A 15,986-nucleotide genomic window follows, 5' to 3' on the forward strand; every position below is an offset into this window, starting at 1 on the left:
CAAAGGTTAAAGACAAAGAGAGAATCTTAAAAGCAGCAAGAGGAAAGCAGTTAGTTACCTACAAGGGAGCACCCATACAACTGTCAGCTGATTTCTCAACAGAAACTTTGCAGGTCAGAAGGGAGTGGCAAGAAATATTCAAAGTGATGAAAAACATGGAACTACAACCAAGATTTCTCTACCCAGCAAAGCTATCATTTAGAATTGAAGGTCAAATAAAGAGCTTCACAGATAAGAAAAAGCTAAAGGAGTTCATCACCACCAGACCAGCACTACAGGAAATGTTGAAGGGTCTTCTTTAAGAAGAAGCTAATGAACAAAAGAATCTGATGAACTAAATAGATCCAGAGACATTGACACATGCAACAGACGATCATATTTCAGAGGAAAGGGGGAAGGGGGTAGGGGGTGGGAAGAGATTAACCAAAGAAGTTATATGCATATATGCATAACCCATGGACACAGTCAATAACAGGGTGAAGGCCTGGGGAGGGGGTGGGAGCGAAGTGGAGGGGGTCAATTGGGGGGGGGAAATGGTATACCTGTAATACTCTCAACAATAAAGATAAATTTAAAAAGTAAAAAAAAAAAAAAAAGTCATACATAAAAAAATAAAGAAAACAAAAAAACATTTGGGGTGTCTTCGTGGTTATTTAGTTCCTTATAAAAGGATATAAGTCCTTTTGTGGATATATTCATTACAAATATTTCTCCCAGTCTGTACCTTGCCTTGGATGATCCTAAATGGTGTCTTTTGATGAATAGGTAGGAGTTTAACTATTAATTTAACTAAAGACCTACTTATCGATCTCTTATAATTAGTGCTTTTTGTGGCCCATTTTTGAAAAATCTTTGCAGAGTTCAAGGTCATAAAGACTTTCTTATGTCTCACATTAGAAGCTTTATAGTTTTATTTCTTAAAGGGTGGGGAAATTAGAAGACACAGAGCTCAGTAATGTCATTCCTCCTGTTAAGAAAGGTGGATAGAAAGCATCTGGCTCGTTCGGATGAGCCTGTCCCTTCCTCAGATTGGAATGAAGCAGAGCTCATAGGAGGGCGGTAGAGAGCCTAACCCGATGCAAGAAGGGGTGGTGTCGATGTCCTTCGGATCAACCAGAGGCTTCAAGGTGAAATGCTGTAAAATGTGAGTCAATAGTAAAAACAGCTCCATGCGGGCCAGGCTTTCTCCAACACAAGCTCGTTTTCCTAAAAATGACACATAAAAATATTCATTTGATTCTATTTCTGAGTTAGCACACAGAGAGGCTTAAAAAATATGGAGCAAGTAAATAAACAAACATATTTTTAAAAGACTAATTAACCTATGGCTTCTCCTACCTGCATCGAAACCTGGCTTTCTTCATTTCCTCAGCACATGTTTGTGTGTGTATGCTACGTGAAAAAAACTTTTCTGTGCACCCGCATTGGATTGGCTTTGCTGAGGCCTGTCAGTGACACCTATCTACACACTCTCTCTCTCTCTCTCTCTCTCTCTCGTCACTCACCTACCCCAATTGGCATGAGACACATACTGTACTTTTCTGTCTACCTCCAGCCCAGGGCTCAACAATAGGTTTATGTCTCCTTGTCTGTATTCTAAAGCATAATCTTAACCTTGTCACGTCCTCGCTTTAAAAAATTTCAAGAGCCTATCATCTCCAGGTATAAAAAGAAACATCACAACTAGTCACAAGCACAGCCATTCACGAATCCCCAAACAGACCGGCAATTTCAGACGTTATCCCCGATTCCAACCATTCCTCCAAATGGGACAGCCTTCCCCTCTGCTCTGCGGCTGATATTTGCTCCATTTTTCTAGATCCAGCTCATATGTCATGTATTCCACACAGATGTCTCTGACATACTCAGGGTATGCACCTCACTCCCTTATCTGTTTTCCACAACCCCCACTAATGCTTCTAACACAGCACACCTCGCGTGAAATTCTCATTACTCATCTGTCTCACAGACTGGAATATAAGCTCTTAAGGTAAAGCCTTGGATCTTGGAATGACAGCCACAGCACCAGGACAAAAGGGAGCCTGCAAGCCTTGTGATGTGAATAGAAATCCCGAGCAGCCTCCTTATACAGGAAAGAAGATGAGGCGTAGAGCAGTGTCTTGCTTTGGGATCATCTCTGGGAATCGTACATAATCTTGCTACAAGACCCAGGGTTGCTTGATGCCTCTTTTCTTAGACATCCAATCAGGAGCAAATCTCCCACTTTGGTCTCGGTGACTGTGACTTCTATAGGAAAGGCCCTCACCCTGTAGTATCCCCACTGCTTCTCCTTTGGAGTGCGCTAAATATTCTCTATTTCTGCATCCTTTCAGGTTCGTCTCATGCTTACTCTGTGTTCAGGAAACTGATTTCCATGGACTGCATAAACCCAGAAGTTAGTTCCTTCTGGATTCCAAATAAACTCAAAGAATGAGCTACTGAAATGGCCAGGGTATTTATTTCCTCAGTCCCACCCTGCTGGGCCGCAGACTACACAACGGCTGTACTCCTCCACCTATAGACACATCTCCTGTTGGGGTGTCCCTTCTCTCTTTGCTGAAGTTCTACTTGGGTTCCAAAAAAAAAGATATTAGGGTTCCAGTAACAGCCTCCTTCCCTCGTCCCTTCCAGCCTAGGACGGTGCGAGCCCCTGAGTGCTTTGGCAGGCCTCATAACCTCCCTTAACCCTCCCACACCTCTGAACAGGTCTTTTCATGAAACCGTCTTCAGTTGACCTTTTGGAGGATGCCACCCATTTCTTTCCAAGACTCTGACAAACTGAAAGAAGCTACTGCAATGCTACTTCCTGCAGGAAACTCTCCCTTACCCTCCAGCTACTCTGGCCTCTGCCTCTGCCCCCCAAAAGCCAAGAGTCAGGAGCTCCTCTGTCTGGGCTCCCACAACAGTCCCTCGAAGACCATGTCTCTCTCTGGAGTCTCACTGCCCATGAATTTGCTTCCCTGTCTCTTAAGAGAGAGGCTCTGTTCCCTATTCACATTTTACCCTTGGATGGGAGCATGAGCCTGGTACGTAGGAAGTGTATGGAATGAACTGGCTTCTCAGGGGAGGGGAGTCTAAGCAGAACTGAACTTCTGGAAGGAGCTCTCAGAGACTCAGCAGTGGCCTTTGGGACAGACTCTGAGCAGCCTCCACTCCAATGAGCAATAACCTAGGCTCGGGGAGTGGTGCCTCTAGCCTCATGCAAATGACAATTTGTCCAGCCTGGAGTAGCCTGCATGCCAAGTGCTTCCTCATCTCATTTGACCCCTGATGCACAGATAAAAATGGAGCTTGCTTGCCTGCTGAAAAAGGCATGAAGTATTTACTCTTCTTAAAGTTGCCGCTTTCATCTAGGAAGTGGCCGGGATCGAACTTCTTTGGGTTGGGAAACTCCTTGTCGCTGTGCAGGACGGAAGTCAGACATGTGACTACAGATGTGCCCTGAGAGAAAGAGAAACAGGTAAACAGGGTTACAAGGAAGGTTATAAAGCTTGAAAAAAAGTCCCTTATCTAATCCTTTTGTTTTCTAGATGAGGAGACTAGGGCATAAAAAGGAGAATCTATTTACTTCATGTCACAGAGCAAATTAATGACCAAGCCTAACAGGGATTAAATCACATAGTGCCAGTCCAGGGTGTTGGCCATTGGCTCCACGCCTGACACCAGAGCTTGCTTTTCAGAAAATTAAGGAGGTTCCCTGGAGTGCATTATTCTTAATAAATTGCGCTATTGTCTAAAGTGCTAATGTCACTGAAAATCCAGCTGATTCTCTTTATTTTTTATGTTTTTATTGAATTTTTTAGAGAGAGAAACATTGATGTGAGAGAGAAGCATCACATCCTATGTACAGCACCCCAACTGGGGAGTGCCCAGACCGGGGATCGAACCCACAACCTGGGCATGTGCCCTGACCAGAAATCACACTGGCAACCTTTTGATGCACAGGTAACACTCAACCCCCTGACCCACTCTGACCTGGGCTCCCGCTCATCCTCTTTGAAACCAAGTATGAGGTCTCTTCAAAACTCCACCTGAGGGGCCATATTCTCGAAAACCCTTTATTTCCCAATCGGAATAAGAAACTAGTAAGTACCCCCTCCTCCTACTATGTTCTTTCCATTGAATTGTTGCTTTTTTTTTTTTCTTCATGAAAATTTTGAGAGGTGAGACAGATAGTTGAGGAGGTAAGCAGAGTGTAGGATATTGGCTCAGTGGTCAGAGTAATAAAGCACACACTGGAAAGTAGAGAGCTGGACAGCAGGCTGGACTAATGGACAGGCAGAGTGTCCTGAAAATCCGGTGGGAATCTAAGCAGTATTATATTTATACAAGCCTGTGGGGCTCAGTTGGCTGAGCATTGCTCCATGCACCGAAAGGTCACCAGTTCAATTCCCAGTCAGGGCACATACCCAGGTTGTGGGTTCAATCCCCAGTGAGGGTGCATACGGGAGGCAACCGTTCGATGTTTCTCTCCCACATCAATGTTTCTCTCTCTGTCCCTCTCCCTTCCTCTCTCTCTCTCAAAAAAAAAAAAAAAAATCAATAAAAACATTTAAAAAAATAATAATAATATCAACCAACTAGAAGGAAGAGAGCATGTCATCAGAGGGCTTGGGCCTGAGTCATGAAGGTGCAATCCCTGTAGAAAGGCAGCCTGTAATTCTACTGCAGTGATAGTGGAAACCGAAGGTTCCTATGGAGGGGTGTAAAGGAAATCTCTCTCACCTTTGGAATAAAGTATTCTCTGAACTTAACATCCTGGTTCGCCACATGGGGCAAGTTGGTGGGGATGAGGTCAATGTATCTCTGGACTTCGTGCACCATGGCATCCGTGTAGGGCATGTGGCTCCTGTCCTGCATGCAGGGGCTCCGCTCTCTGCCAACCACACGCTTAATCTCTTCCTGGACTTTAGCTGGTGAGGTGGAAATCAGAGTTTATGTGAAATGGAAGAACTTTTGAAATGATCTTAATGTTGAATACATAGTGGTGGGAGATGGGGAGAAGGGAAAATTACAATGGTTACCTCCATATGGGGAAAAAAGAAACAGAATTTCAGTCTCCTGGGCAAATTGGAATCTCATTAAAGACTTCAATTCAAAACACAATGGTACCATGAAATTCATTTCTCAACTCTGATTCTTTATTTTGTGTATTTTTGTTTGATAGACCCAGGGGTCTTGGATCTTGAAAGCTCACTACAAACGTTGTTGTTTAACCTCGTTGTGTATGAAGTTTTGTTCTATTAAATATGTAACTTCCAAGGGGTTAAGAACTACCCAGTGCACTAAATGCTTAATAAATAGAGCAATTAAATAAGCTGCTTAGTGGACTAGGCATATAGGAACAAGAAATTAACATCTATTTAGCATGCAAAATTTAGCAGGCATGTTACACTAATTATTATATTACTTTATAATTTCTCAAAACAGTCCTATGTGTTGGGTATTAGTTTGTGTATCTTAAAAATGAGGAAAGTCAACATATTTCTTAAGGACATCCAGGTGTCTTGTGGTCTTTCTCACTCCCAAGCTCACAATCTTAGAAATGGAATACAGTTACTAAAAGTAAGTTGTTAGTGAATTATAGTTTTACTTTACCTACAAAGGATATCATGTTAATAATATATAGCTAGGTAAAACTATTCATTAGTTAAAAACAAATGCTAATCAACTTTTCCTTTGTGGGAACGACTCTGTGAGTGTTAGAAAGTATTATCGTCTCCCTTAGACAGATGACTAGCTGGTCTGACACAAATCAAGGACAGTCCATCAATGCAGTGAGAACAGTGACCTCTGCCCTTCAGTCTCTGCCTCTATTTAAATATTGTTTCCTCTTTCTGTAGTAATCTAATTTGAATTTAATTCATTCAAAGATAGGAAGATGTATTATTGATGGAAATTTTCTTGTACATTGTCTAGGCAGGTGAAGAGTAGGATAGTCATCAGTGTTGCCTGCCAATTTCTACCTGGAATTTTATCCTGCCCATCATCTGGGATCATACCTGTGACCTCTGGGTGCTTCAGCAGGAGCAGGAGTCCATATTTCAGGGTGGTACTTGTTGTCTCAGTTCCCGCATTAAATATATCCCATAGGGTAGTGATCAAGTTGTCCATGGTAAATGCAGTCTGTTTGTTGTGCTTTTCCTAGTAATGATGTATTAGAATTACTTGAGAAATAAAAGAGCTTTGGAGATATCATAACATAACTCAATATAACATCATTATTTGCTTTATTTGCTTATTTCACTAATTAAGCCCAACATTAAAGAGTGAAGGTAAAGTTAGATGAGTTGTTGGGATTCCTTCAAACATTTTAAAATAAAATCAGAGCTATAAACTTTCAACAAGTCCTTCCTGATTCCTCCCTTTCTCACCCATGAGAGCCAGTCAGTTCTTTCAAACATAATTTTTATCAAGTCATCATGGCTACTCACCGTCAGTTCTAGCATCTATTGTCTATTTCATCACGTCTAAATTTCTCATTCAAGCCTCCAGAACCACCCGCCCCCTAACCACATCACTATTCCCAATGTCACCAGTCACTACACCCGGGACAGGTCCTCAATTACAATCAAGATAACCTCTGTGAGATATACACACACTTGACCATAGTCCCCTAGGCCTATTTTGTCATCTCGGTTAATCTAAGTCAGTTTCCTCTAAAACTACCTCACCTGGGAAGATTTCCTAGTGTCTTTCCCAAGGTAAGCCTTTCTAGATTCCTGTCCATCCTTGGTTCCCTCACATGTTACACATTGCATTCATGGAACTTATTTTATGCATGACATGTGTTGTTTATCATTAATCTTAAATATGTGTGTGCTTGTTTGCATGTGTATGTGTGTGTGTGTGTGTGTGTGCTTCAGTCTGCTCCAAATAAAGAACCAGTTTTAACAATGTAAATATAAAACCTTGTGAACCATTTAGTGGGAATTTGAAACTGTCTCAAGGTACCCAGTATGGTTTGTACAAGTAAGAGGTTGTACAAGCAATGAATCTATCTTTAGGAAGAAGCATTTGATTTAATATCCCAGTTTCACTGGAAAGATACAAACTGATCCATGAGTCACATCACCCACAAAGACGAAGCCGCAAATCAGGGCCATTTATACTTTTTCCATTTTAATCAGGAAGTAGTCGGTAAAGTCTCGAGGGTTACTGAGATCCAGAGATGCCTGGTGTTCTTTTATTTGCTCCAAAATAAATTTATTCTGTTCAGCAACATTTTTAAATAATTCATTATGACTTCCTGGGAGATAATGTATTAAAGAAGGGAAAGTATTGTAGAGCTGGAAGAGAAAACAATTGTTCATAATTCACTCAGCAAACTCGTGTAGGCCTCTATTGTCTATCAGACACTTTGCTCTCTCTTCCTTCCTCTCTCTCTAAAATCAATAAAAACATTTAAAAAAATCACAAAATGAACGTTGACTTTACCTGTATCCAGGAGGTGCATAAAATTTTGAAGTTTTCTTGAAAATACTTTAACAAGGTCAGCAATTTCTCATCATTGTACTCAAAACGGCTCTGGAAAATAACGGAGCAGATCACATTGCAGGGAGCACTGCCCAGGAGGAAAGAAGGATCGCAGGGAGATGCTAAAAACAATGTAAGTCAAAAGTTAGAGCAGAATTTGCATTTAAATCTTAAGTTGACTATGTAAAATAATTGAGAAAAGTCGACTCCAAAGATGTTTTTAAGGACAGGAACTACCTAGATGTGCCACCATCGATATAAACTCAACATGCCTAAAATAAAATGTACTACGTTTCCCCAAACAAAACCGTCTACTCCAGTCCAATGTATTAATTTCCCCTCAAGTATTCTCCTATTTATACGATTCTCCAAATAAGAGCCACAAGACAATTCACAAGAAGGAGATCTTTTAAAAATATCTTTTAAAAATGTATCTATTTATTACAATATTGGTGGCTAGATTCCCTAAGCTGTACTTTACACCCCCGGCGACTCTGTAACTACCAGTCTGTGCTTTTCAACCCCTTCACCTTTTTCACCCAGCCCCCCAACCCCTTTCCCCTCGGGCAGCCGCCAGTCTCTTCTCTGTGTCTATGAGTCTGTTTCTGTTTTGGTTGTTTATTTATTTGGTTTTTTAGATTCCACATATAAGTGAAATCATATGGTATTTGTCTTTCTCTGACTGCCTTACTTCACTCAGCATAATGCCCTCTAGGTCCATCCTGCTGTCACAATGGTAAGATTTTGTTCTTTCCTACAGTGAAAATATCTCAGAAAGTGTAAAATGCAGGCCTCCATGTGGCTGCTTCTCAACAAGGCCCGTCAGAAACCCAGCAACCCAGCGAGAAACCCAGCAACCCAGCAAGAAAATCAAGACCCTGAGGAGATTTGAAATCTTATTTTACAAAACACAGCTGAAAAAAGTTGGGTGTGCTTTCCTTGTAGAAGAGAAGAAAAATGAGAAAAATTGGAGTTACATTCAGATATTTGAAAAAATATGTTACAGTATAGGAAACAAGCTTCCTACATGTAATAAAGAACATGACTCCATTTTTTGGCATTTGGCTGCCGACAGCTGTTAAGCCTTACCTTTTCTTCCTCTGCTCACATCTGGACAAACCAATAAAAAAAAATCTCAGGTGTCCCCTCCTTGGCACAAGCAGGGTGTTTAACCCACACAAGCCCTGGCTGGCACAGGGAACCCCCACCCACACCTCACCCCCCAATCACCATAGAAACCTCAAGCCAGTGTCCTTTCCCTGCTGTCAGGCCATTGTGTGATCTGCTTAGGAGCCACCCCACCTCCAAAGAAAGCCTCATTATGTAAGTAATGAACCTGCTCATATCCTATTGGGGGGAGGGGGGCATGCAGCAGTTTCAATCTTAACATCTAAACCAAACTTTAGTTGGGAGGTCCATCCTGCCTCTGTGGGGTAACTGCCACAACACTATAATTCCGAAAGGCGAAAACTTAGCAGGGATCAAAAGTAGAAGTTACAAGGAAAAGAGGTTCTGCTCAACATGTGAGAGAAACTTCCAACAGTTAGTTATCCAGAGATGAAATGGGCTGCCCCGAGGGTGTGAGGTCCCCATAGCTAGGGGGAACCAAGCAGAGTCTCAGTGTTGATGGGTCAGGAAACTGAGAAGGTCATATTCACTATGGGAAAAGTTGAACCAGTCAATAATAAATTCTGCTTGACATATAAATTAAGTGCACAAAATCATTTCCCAGATAAAATGTATCAAAATCCAACATTGGTTGACTTAATTCCATTTCCAAAATTTTATTCTAAGAAAGTAGTCAGGGATATGCAATGATTAATATGGATTGCATTTTTTTCATATTAAAAGCAACAAAAACTGAAAACAGTCTATTTGACCAAAAATAAGTCTCTTTAAATAAACTATGGTACATCCAAAATAAGGAATAGTGTACCATTCTGTTAATAATGTTCTTTAAAAGCATTTAAAATTAAACATGTGAAAAATGTTTATTTACTATATTAAATTTAAACCTAAGTTTACATAATAATATACCCAGTACAAGCTTCATGCCCTTATCCCTTCTTCTTCTAGGTCTTCCACCCATTACTAGATAATATGTAGCAAAAGTCCAAATAATGTTCATTGACACTCTACCACTATTTCCAGAAATTTATTCTAAGGAAGAAATCAGAATTATGCAGATATTTGTAATAATATTAATATCAGCAAAAGAGAAATAACCCATCTGGAGAGTTTAAAAACACAATGGCAGTTCACCAAATAGAATATAGTATTATTTAAGTTAATAATGTTCTTGAAAAATATTTAAATATTGAGGCTAAAAACCACATATATTTCATGATCCTGATCTTACTAGTTTCCTGCTAAGTCTCCTGCCCGCCCCTTTCTCTTCTACCTCCTCTCCCTGTCCTGGATGGTGCATACACACATATGCACACATATACAGACCGCACATACACACGCATGTACATATACACACTGCACATACACGCACTGCACATGAACACACATATACACATGGCGCACATACACACATGCACACGTGTACACACATATGCACACTGCACATGTACACACATATGCACACACTGAGCAGATGTGTGCTACAGCAGCTCCCTTCCTTCACACCTACACTCCTAAGAGGGCTCAGCACAGCCCTGAGCATTGAAAAGGGTTTGACATAAATTCCACCCCTGAACCACCAGGGCTTTTTCACCTTTACTGAGATATAACTAACATTCAACACGTATATGTTTAAGGTGCGCAGCATAACAACTTGATGTACCTATATTGCGACATGTTTGCAGTGTTTCTCAAGAAGTTACTAGAGAAATCACTTAGTTTTTCAGGTTACTGTGGCCAGAACTACTGGCTGGTCACCAAAGTCCATGTTGTCGTGTTCTCGCAGGGCGCCAGGGCCGCAAGCCAGCCCAGAGGCGAGCGAGTCACCACGCGCCCCGGAAAGCAGCTCGCGTGCCACCGCCAAGCCTGGCCCGCTCAAAACACGACTGGCGCTTCCCCTTGTCCTTTGCTCCTCCCACTGCCGTGAAAAGGGATGGATCCTGGGTGACACCGGAAGCCACAAGGGGAAGATATCAAAGCCCCTATCAACCTGGTACCCGAAGAGCCTGAAAAAACCAGCCACTTCACCTCTTCTCCTGTCAGGTGAGCAAAAAGTAAACTTCCGCTGTACTTGAGCCGTCGGATCTCTCTGTAGTCTATCTGCAATAGCATTCAGTCTACCCAAAGCATTTCTGTTAATTACATAAAGAAAACACACCGTTGGTTTTTCTTAATGCTTCCACAAGACACAAGGCTTCCTCTTTGATTCTGTCTTCAATAGTCTTCTTTCCCATTCCCATATTCCGCAAAACCATGAGGGAGAAACTCCGGGTTTGCTTCCAGATTTCTCCATTGCTGAAAACAATTCCTATCAGGATGAAAAATAAATAACTCTCATTTTCATTCATTCGAGCTGAGAGTCTTTAGCTCAGAAAATGATAATGTCACTTAAGCAGAAATGTAAATATAATGGTGCCAGCCTCAGAAATTCCCAATGAGCCCTACTTGGCCTGCCTTCTCTCTCACCACAGCCTAACATTTAGTAATATGTCAAGACTCTCGGTTTGATGTATTACTAAACTCTTAAGTAAAAAATCTTTTTCTAATATCAATTCCAATCCATTCTTACTATGTGTTTCTCCATAATCCTCTTTTCACAGCCTAGTTGTGCTTATCTTCTATTGAATTCAAATATCTCTTATCCTTTTTAGAAGATGAGAAGACTAAAGGTGAGGTTGGAAATATTCCAGATTTATGTTGGTTCCATGCACACTGTGCAAGCTTTCTAAAATAATCTCTTGGCACCCATGACTCAGGACAGAAAGCAAAATATTTGGCGAATAGAATAATTTAGTCAACCTCTTCCCCCCCTTTTCTCTCTGTCTCTCATGCTTAACAGTCCATAATTTAAAATGAACATGACTTAGTCACAAATTCATAGAACATTCGTTAGTTTGCTTTCATTGAATTTATTGTTTCATGGAGACGTTGTGTCACTTTCATCATTTTAAATATGGAATAATTATCCTTTATAGAAAATGTTGGAATTATGATATTTCCATAAATTTCTCTAAATGCGTAAGATTTCTCAATTCCTTCACCTATGTGGAATCTTTGCAACTTGCAAATCCATGCACGGTCCCCAAATGGAAGCATACCTCGCCCCTGGGCAAATACGTCCAACACTGGGAGATGCCCTCTTCCAGAAAACTCCTCACCCTGGTCAATCAGGGCCTCTTTCACTGCTTCGTATCCGTGCAGCACCACCGTGGGCTGCATGCCCAAGTACACCGTGAACACCGGGCCGTAGACTTGTGCCAGCTGGGAAACGAACAGGAGACACAAGGATAGTGAGAATCTCAAAACTAAAACTGCAGATAAGTGAGAGAAATATTCTTAACCTTACCGAAGAGACATTTTAATATTCATTCACCCATTATAAAATATTTCAACTTCTAGACCCAGTAATTTAATAAGAAGTCATATTACTTTATTGCTATTATTATCACCATCAATAGTTTTCCTTTATTCAGCTTCTACTGTGTGACTCTGTCATAAATTTTATTCATATTATTTCATTAATTTTTTTCTATCAAACCTCTGCTCCAAATGTCTCCTTCCTTCCTATAGTTACAATAAATGATATGTTTCTCCTGTTTAAGGGAAGTTTCTCCATCTTGCTCCAGGTGTAAAGAAACAATTGCCCTTTATTATCCATTCTCTACATCTTTTTAGCACCAGAGACTCTATGTTTTATTTCTACAAACAGACATGGCAGCCTCATTACAGACCTTCCCAGCTTCCTTGTGTGGCCATGAGACTAAGCTTCCGTGAACTGATGTTAGCAGAAGCGACGTGTGCAAATCCTACACTGTTGCACAAATCGTCACAAGATGCTTTCCATTTCTTCCCTTTTTCGTAGGTTGAGATGACACATGGAGATGGCCCCACTGTGACCACGAAAATGAAAGCAATAGCCCAGGGGCAAAGGATGGTAAAAACAAGACTGAGAAAAACTGGTTCTCTGAATGACCTCATGGAAGAGAGAGAGCCCACCAGCAATCATCTCTAAATCATATGAAAGACAGAAATAAACTCTTGTCTTCTTTAAGCCATTGCGTTATTGGGGTCTTTCTCTTATGGAAGCTTATTTAGTATACTAATGATGTGGGACTTAAACTCTTTCCACCGGTCCCGTGTTTGAGTCTTGCTACCTTACCATTCACTCTCCAATTCATGCTCCAGAGTGATGTTTTCACCAGGCAAATGCTAACATGACAGTCCTGTAAGCACCTTCGTGGCATCACATTGTTCTTGCGCTAAAGACCAATACTCTTAAAATCCTGTAAGACCTGCATGCTCTGGCCCCTGCTGACCTCTCCAGCCTCCCCTCACATGATGTTTTTAATCACTCTCTGGGCTACGACCAAACTGGTCCTTTTTCAGAGACTCTAACAAGTAATTCTTCTCCAGATCAAAAAAGCCTGGGACAAACTTTTATGTGGTTTTTGCCTGGTTAACACCTAATCTTTCTTTGGAGCTCAGCTCCAAACTCAATTCCTCAGAGAACTCTTTGCAGAGTGTTCCTCCCTCCCCAGTCCTCCAAACTACATGGCCTCTTTCTACTGGGTCCCTGTTACATGGTTTGAAATTGTACACTTATTAGAATTGTTGTATCATAAATACATGCCTACCCTCTAGATTGTAAATTCCATAATACTAGGTTCTTTTTTTTTTCCATTCACCATTGAAAATCCCCAGCACACATAAAAAGAAGTAAAATCTTACCATCTGTGACTGCGTGGAGGGACCTAGAGGGTGTTATGGTACATGAACTAAGTCAGTCAGAGAAAGACAAATACCATATGATTTCATGTATATGTGGAATCTAAAGAACAAAAATACCAAACAAAATTGAAACTGACTTATAGACACCGAGACGGGACTGGTGATTGACAGAGGGGAGAGGGGTTGGGAGACTAGGTGGAAGAGGCCAAGGGGTTAAGAAGTACAAATTGGGAGTTACAAAGCAGTCATGGGGGTGTAAAGTACATTATAGGGAATATAGTCAATAATATTGCAATAACCATGTATGGTGCCAGGTGGGTACTGAAAGCATCAGGGGGAACACTTTGTAAAGTGTATGACTGTCAAATCATTCGGCTCTACACCTGAAGCCAATACAAAATAATACCGAAAAAATCCCTAGCACCTAACATAGTGCCTAATACAAAGCAGGCATTCAGTAGCCTGTTGAATGTATGATATACTAATAACTTCTGCAAAATAATTATTACCTTTTAAAGAAATGGAAATTGAAGCTCAGAGAGATTTTTTAAACTTGCCCAAGGTTTTAAGTTAACAAATGTTCTGGGGTGCCGACTCGATCCCTTTGAATCCAGAGCCCAAAACAGAGGAAGAAGCAGCTTCCAGGGGCAGTGCTCTGGTAACAAGCAGTCTCAGAGGAGGCAGATTTCAAATAATTCCTTCAAGGTTTAGAGAGCTATTGCTACTAAATAGCTAAGAGTAGAGCACTTATTCACTCATTCATTGAGGAAATTTAAAAGAAACCGTGGAAGTTCCTGAACCTTTAGTTAATTCCTTAATATCACATTGGTGTGTGCTTTTAGGAAAATTTTAATGTTGTGCCTCTATAAATCAGTAGATTTTTTTAATTGAAAGTAGATTCATTGCCATTAGAGTTCACCAAGGAATAATTACCAGAAAGAGGACCTAGGTCGCAATATGCACAGGAAATTCCTACTTTTGGTAATTTCAACAGTCTCACCCTCTTCTAGCCCCCGTCTAGCTGCACGCCACTTAAAATCATGTCTGGTGGAAAAGGAAAGGGACTATAGGATTTCATGCATATGTGGGATTAAAACAGAAAGCAACAAGCAAACAAACACACTCATAGACACAAACATACGGTGGTTACCAAAAGGGAAGGAGGGCTGGCGGGGAGGGGAGAAGTGCATGGTGACGGCAGGAGACCAGACTCGGGACACTGAGCGCACAGTGCAATACACAGACGACGCGCTTCAGGCTGGTACCCCTGAAACCTGTAAAATGTTATTAATCAGTGCTACCCCAGTAAATTTAATTGAATTTTAAAAAATAAAATTATATCTGAGTGCCCAGTGGATACTTCCCTTTAAAACTACTTCTTTAAAGCACGGTGTCTGGGACCATATTTTACTTAGATACAGTCTAGGGCTATCTCTGTTTACTCATTGCAAATAACTGGGAGAAAATTAATCATACTGAACCTTTCTTAGGGATTCTCCGATGTTCTTGGTATTTATCTGTAGAATGTTCCCAATGATTGGCAGAGGAGTGGGGCCAGGTGGCAGCTTGCCATGGGCAGATCTTCGGTTCCATAGAAAAAGAAAAAGAAAACAACAAAGACAAATCGACAGGCCTGTGAGATCCATCGGTGGGCTTTGCATCAGTGCAATTGAAGGTTCATAACCCAAAGATTGTATAAATACTAAATACAAACTGACCTCCCATCATGCACCAAGTCTCTGAACTTTTGGATATTGTTTTATCTTCGGTGTACTTTGGCCTGCTGGTAGAGACAAGACAGCAGGAAAAAAACTCACAGATACAGGCGACAGAATTGTGGTTACCAGAGGGGAAGGGGGTGCGGGGAAGATGAAGAAAGTAAAGGGGGTCAAATATATGGTGACGGAAGGAGACCAGGCTTTGGGTGGTGAGCACGCAATACACAGATGTGTTATTTTAAAGTTGTATACCTGAAATTTATATAAGGTTATTAAACAATGTTATCCCAATAAATTTAACCTTTAAAAGCAGTCACCTTAGTATAAAGAAATATCTAAGTTTTAAACTAAGTTTCAGTTGGAAATTCCAACTAAAAAAAAAACCTCACTTCTTCAGAGATGGCCACAGTTTAATAGTGAAATTGAAAGCTAACAAATTTTCAAAGGGCTAAGATTCATAAGCTTGACAAATGGTGAAAGAGAAGATCTCATATCAAAATGCATCATCTGTGCAGAAGGAAGAAGCACTCTGTTAGTGCCTGTTCCCAGAAAATGCAGCGAAAGGCCAGAACCAACGTCAGAGAGGAGGCAGGGTAACAAGGAAGGGTATAGGGGAGCTCCTCTCAGAGTAGAGAGAGCCCCGCTCCCTTGGCAGGGCCCTTCTCTATGTCAGGAGTTCCGACACCACGTATTCTCAAAGGAGATGCCGAGTCAACACAGGTACAACCTCCCTGCCCAGTCAATAGAGGGTAGGACTGGCATTTGAACCTAGGACATCTGACACATCACATATCCCAACTGTAACTTGAGAAAAGAAGAAATGAGTGCCCATACGACAGCAGCCCGGGGGGGAGAAATACCCATTTAGGAGCCGTGGAGATGTGACGCAACACAGGACTCCCAGTGCTCCGGTCTCCTGCGCAGCCTGCTGCAGGA

The 15,986-nt window shown here is 41.3% G+C and overlaps 1 protein-coding gene across 1 annotated transcript; it reads right to left on the reverse strand.

Moving 5' to 3' along the window:
- Positions 1 to 876: 876 nt before the first annotated feature.
- Positions 877 to 15,046, reverse strand: LOC308566869 (cytochrome P450 2C21-like). The gene is made up of 9 exons (XM_081157838.1): positions 14,814 to 15,046; positions 11,703 to 11,865; positions 10,763 to 10,912; positions 7,438 to 7,598; positions 7,113 to 7,289; positions 6,003 to 6,144; positions 4,726 to 4,913; positions 3,300 to 3,441; positions 877 to 1,206 (listed from the first exon to the last, which is right to left on the reverse strand). Exons 1-9 carry the CDS (start codon positions 14,991 to 14,993, stop codon positions 1,025 to 1,027), a joined length of 1,485 nt encoding a protein of 494 aa, XP_081013964.1. The 5' UTR covers positions 14,994 to 15,046; the 3' UTR covers positions 877 to 1,024.
- Positions 15,047 to 15,986: the final 940 nt, after the last annotated feature.

The sequence above is a fragment of the Miniopterus schreibersii genome, assembly GCF_964146895.1.
Source record: "Miniopterus schreibersii genome assembly, chromosome: 14".
NCBI classification, from domain to species: domain Eukaryota; kingdom Metazoa; phylum Chordata; class Mammalia; order Chiroptera; family Miniopteridae; genus Miniopterus; species Miniopterus schreibersii.

Coding starts and splice junctions, on each gene's coding strand:
- LOC308566869 (XM_081157838.1), bottom strand. CDS start 14,993: ATGCAAAGCCCACCGATGGATCTCACAGGCCTGTCGATTTGTCTTTGT. Junction 10,913..11,702: donor CGTATTTGCCCAGGGGCGAG/GTATGCTTCCAT, acceptor TCATCCTGATAG/GAATTGTTTTCAGCAATGGA. Junction 7,599..10,762: donor AGCATTAAGAAAAACCAACG/GTGTGTTTTCTT, acceptor CATTGTTTTTAG/CATCTCCCTGCGATCCTTCT.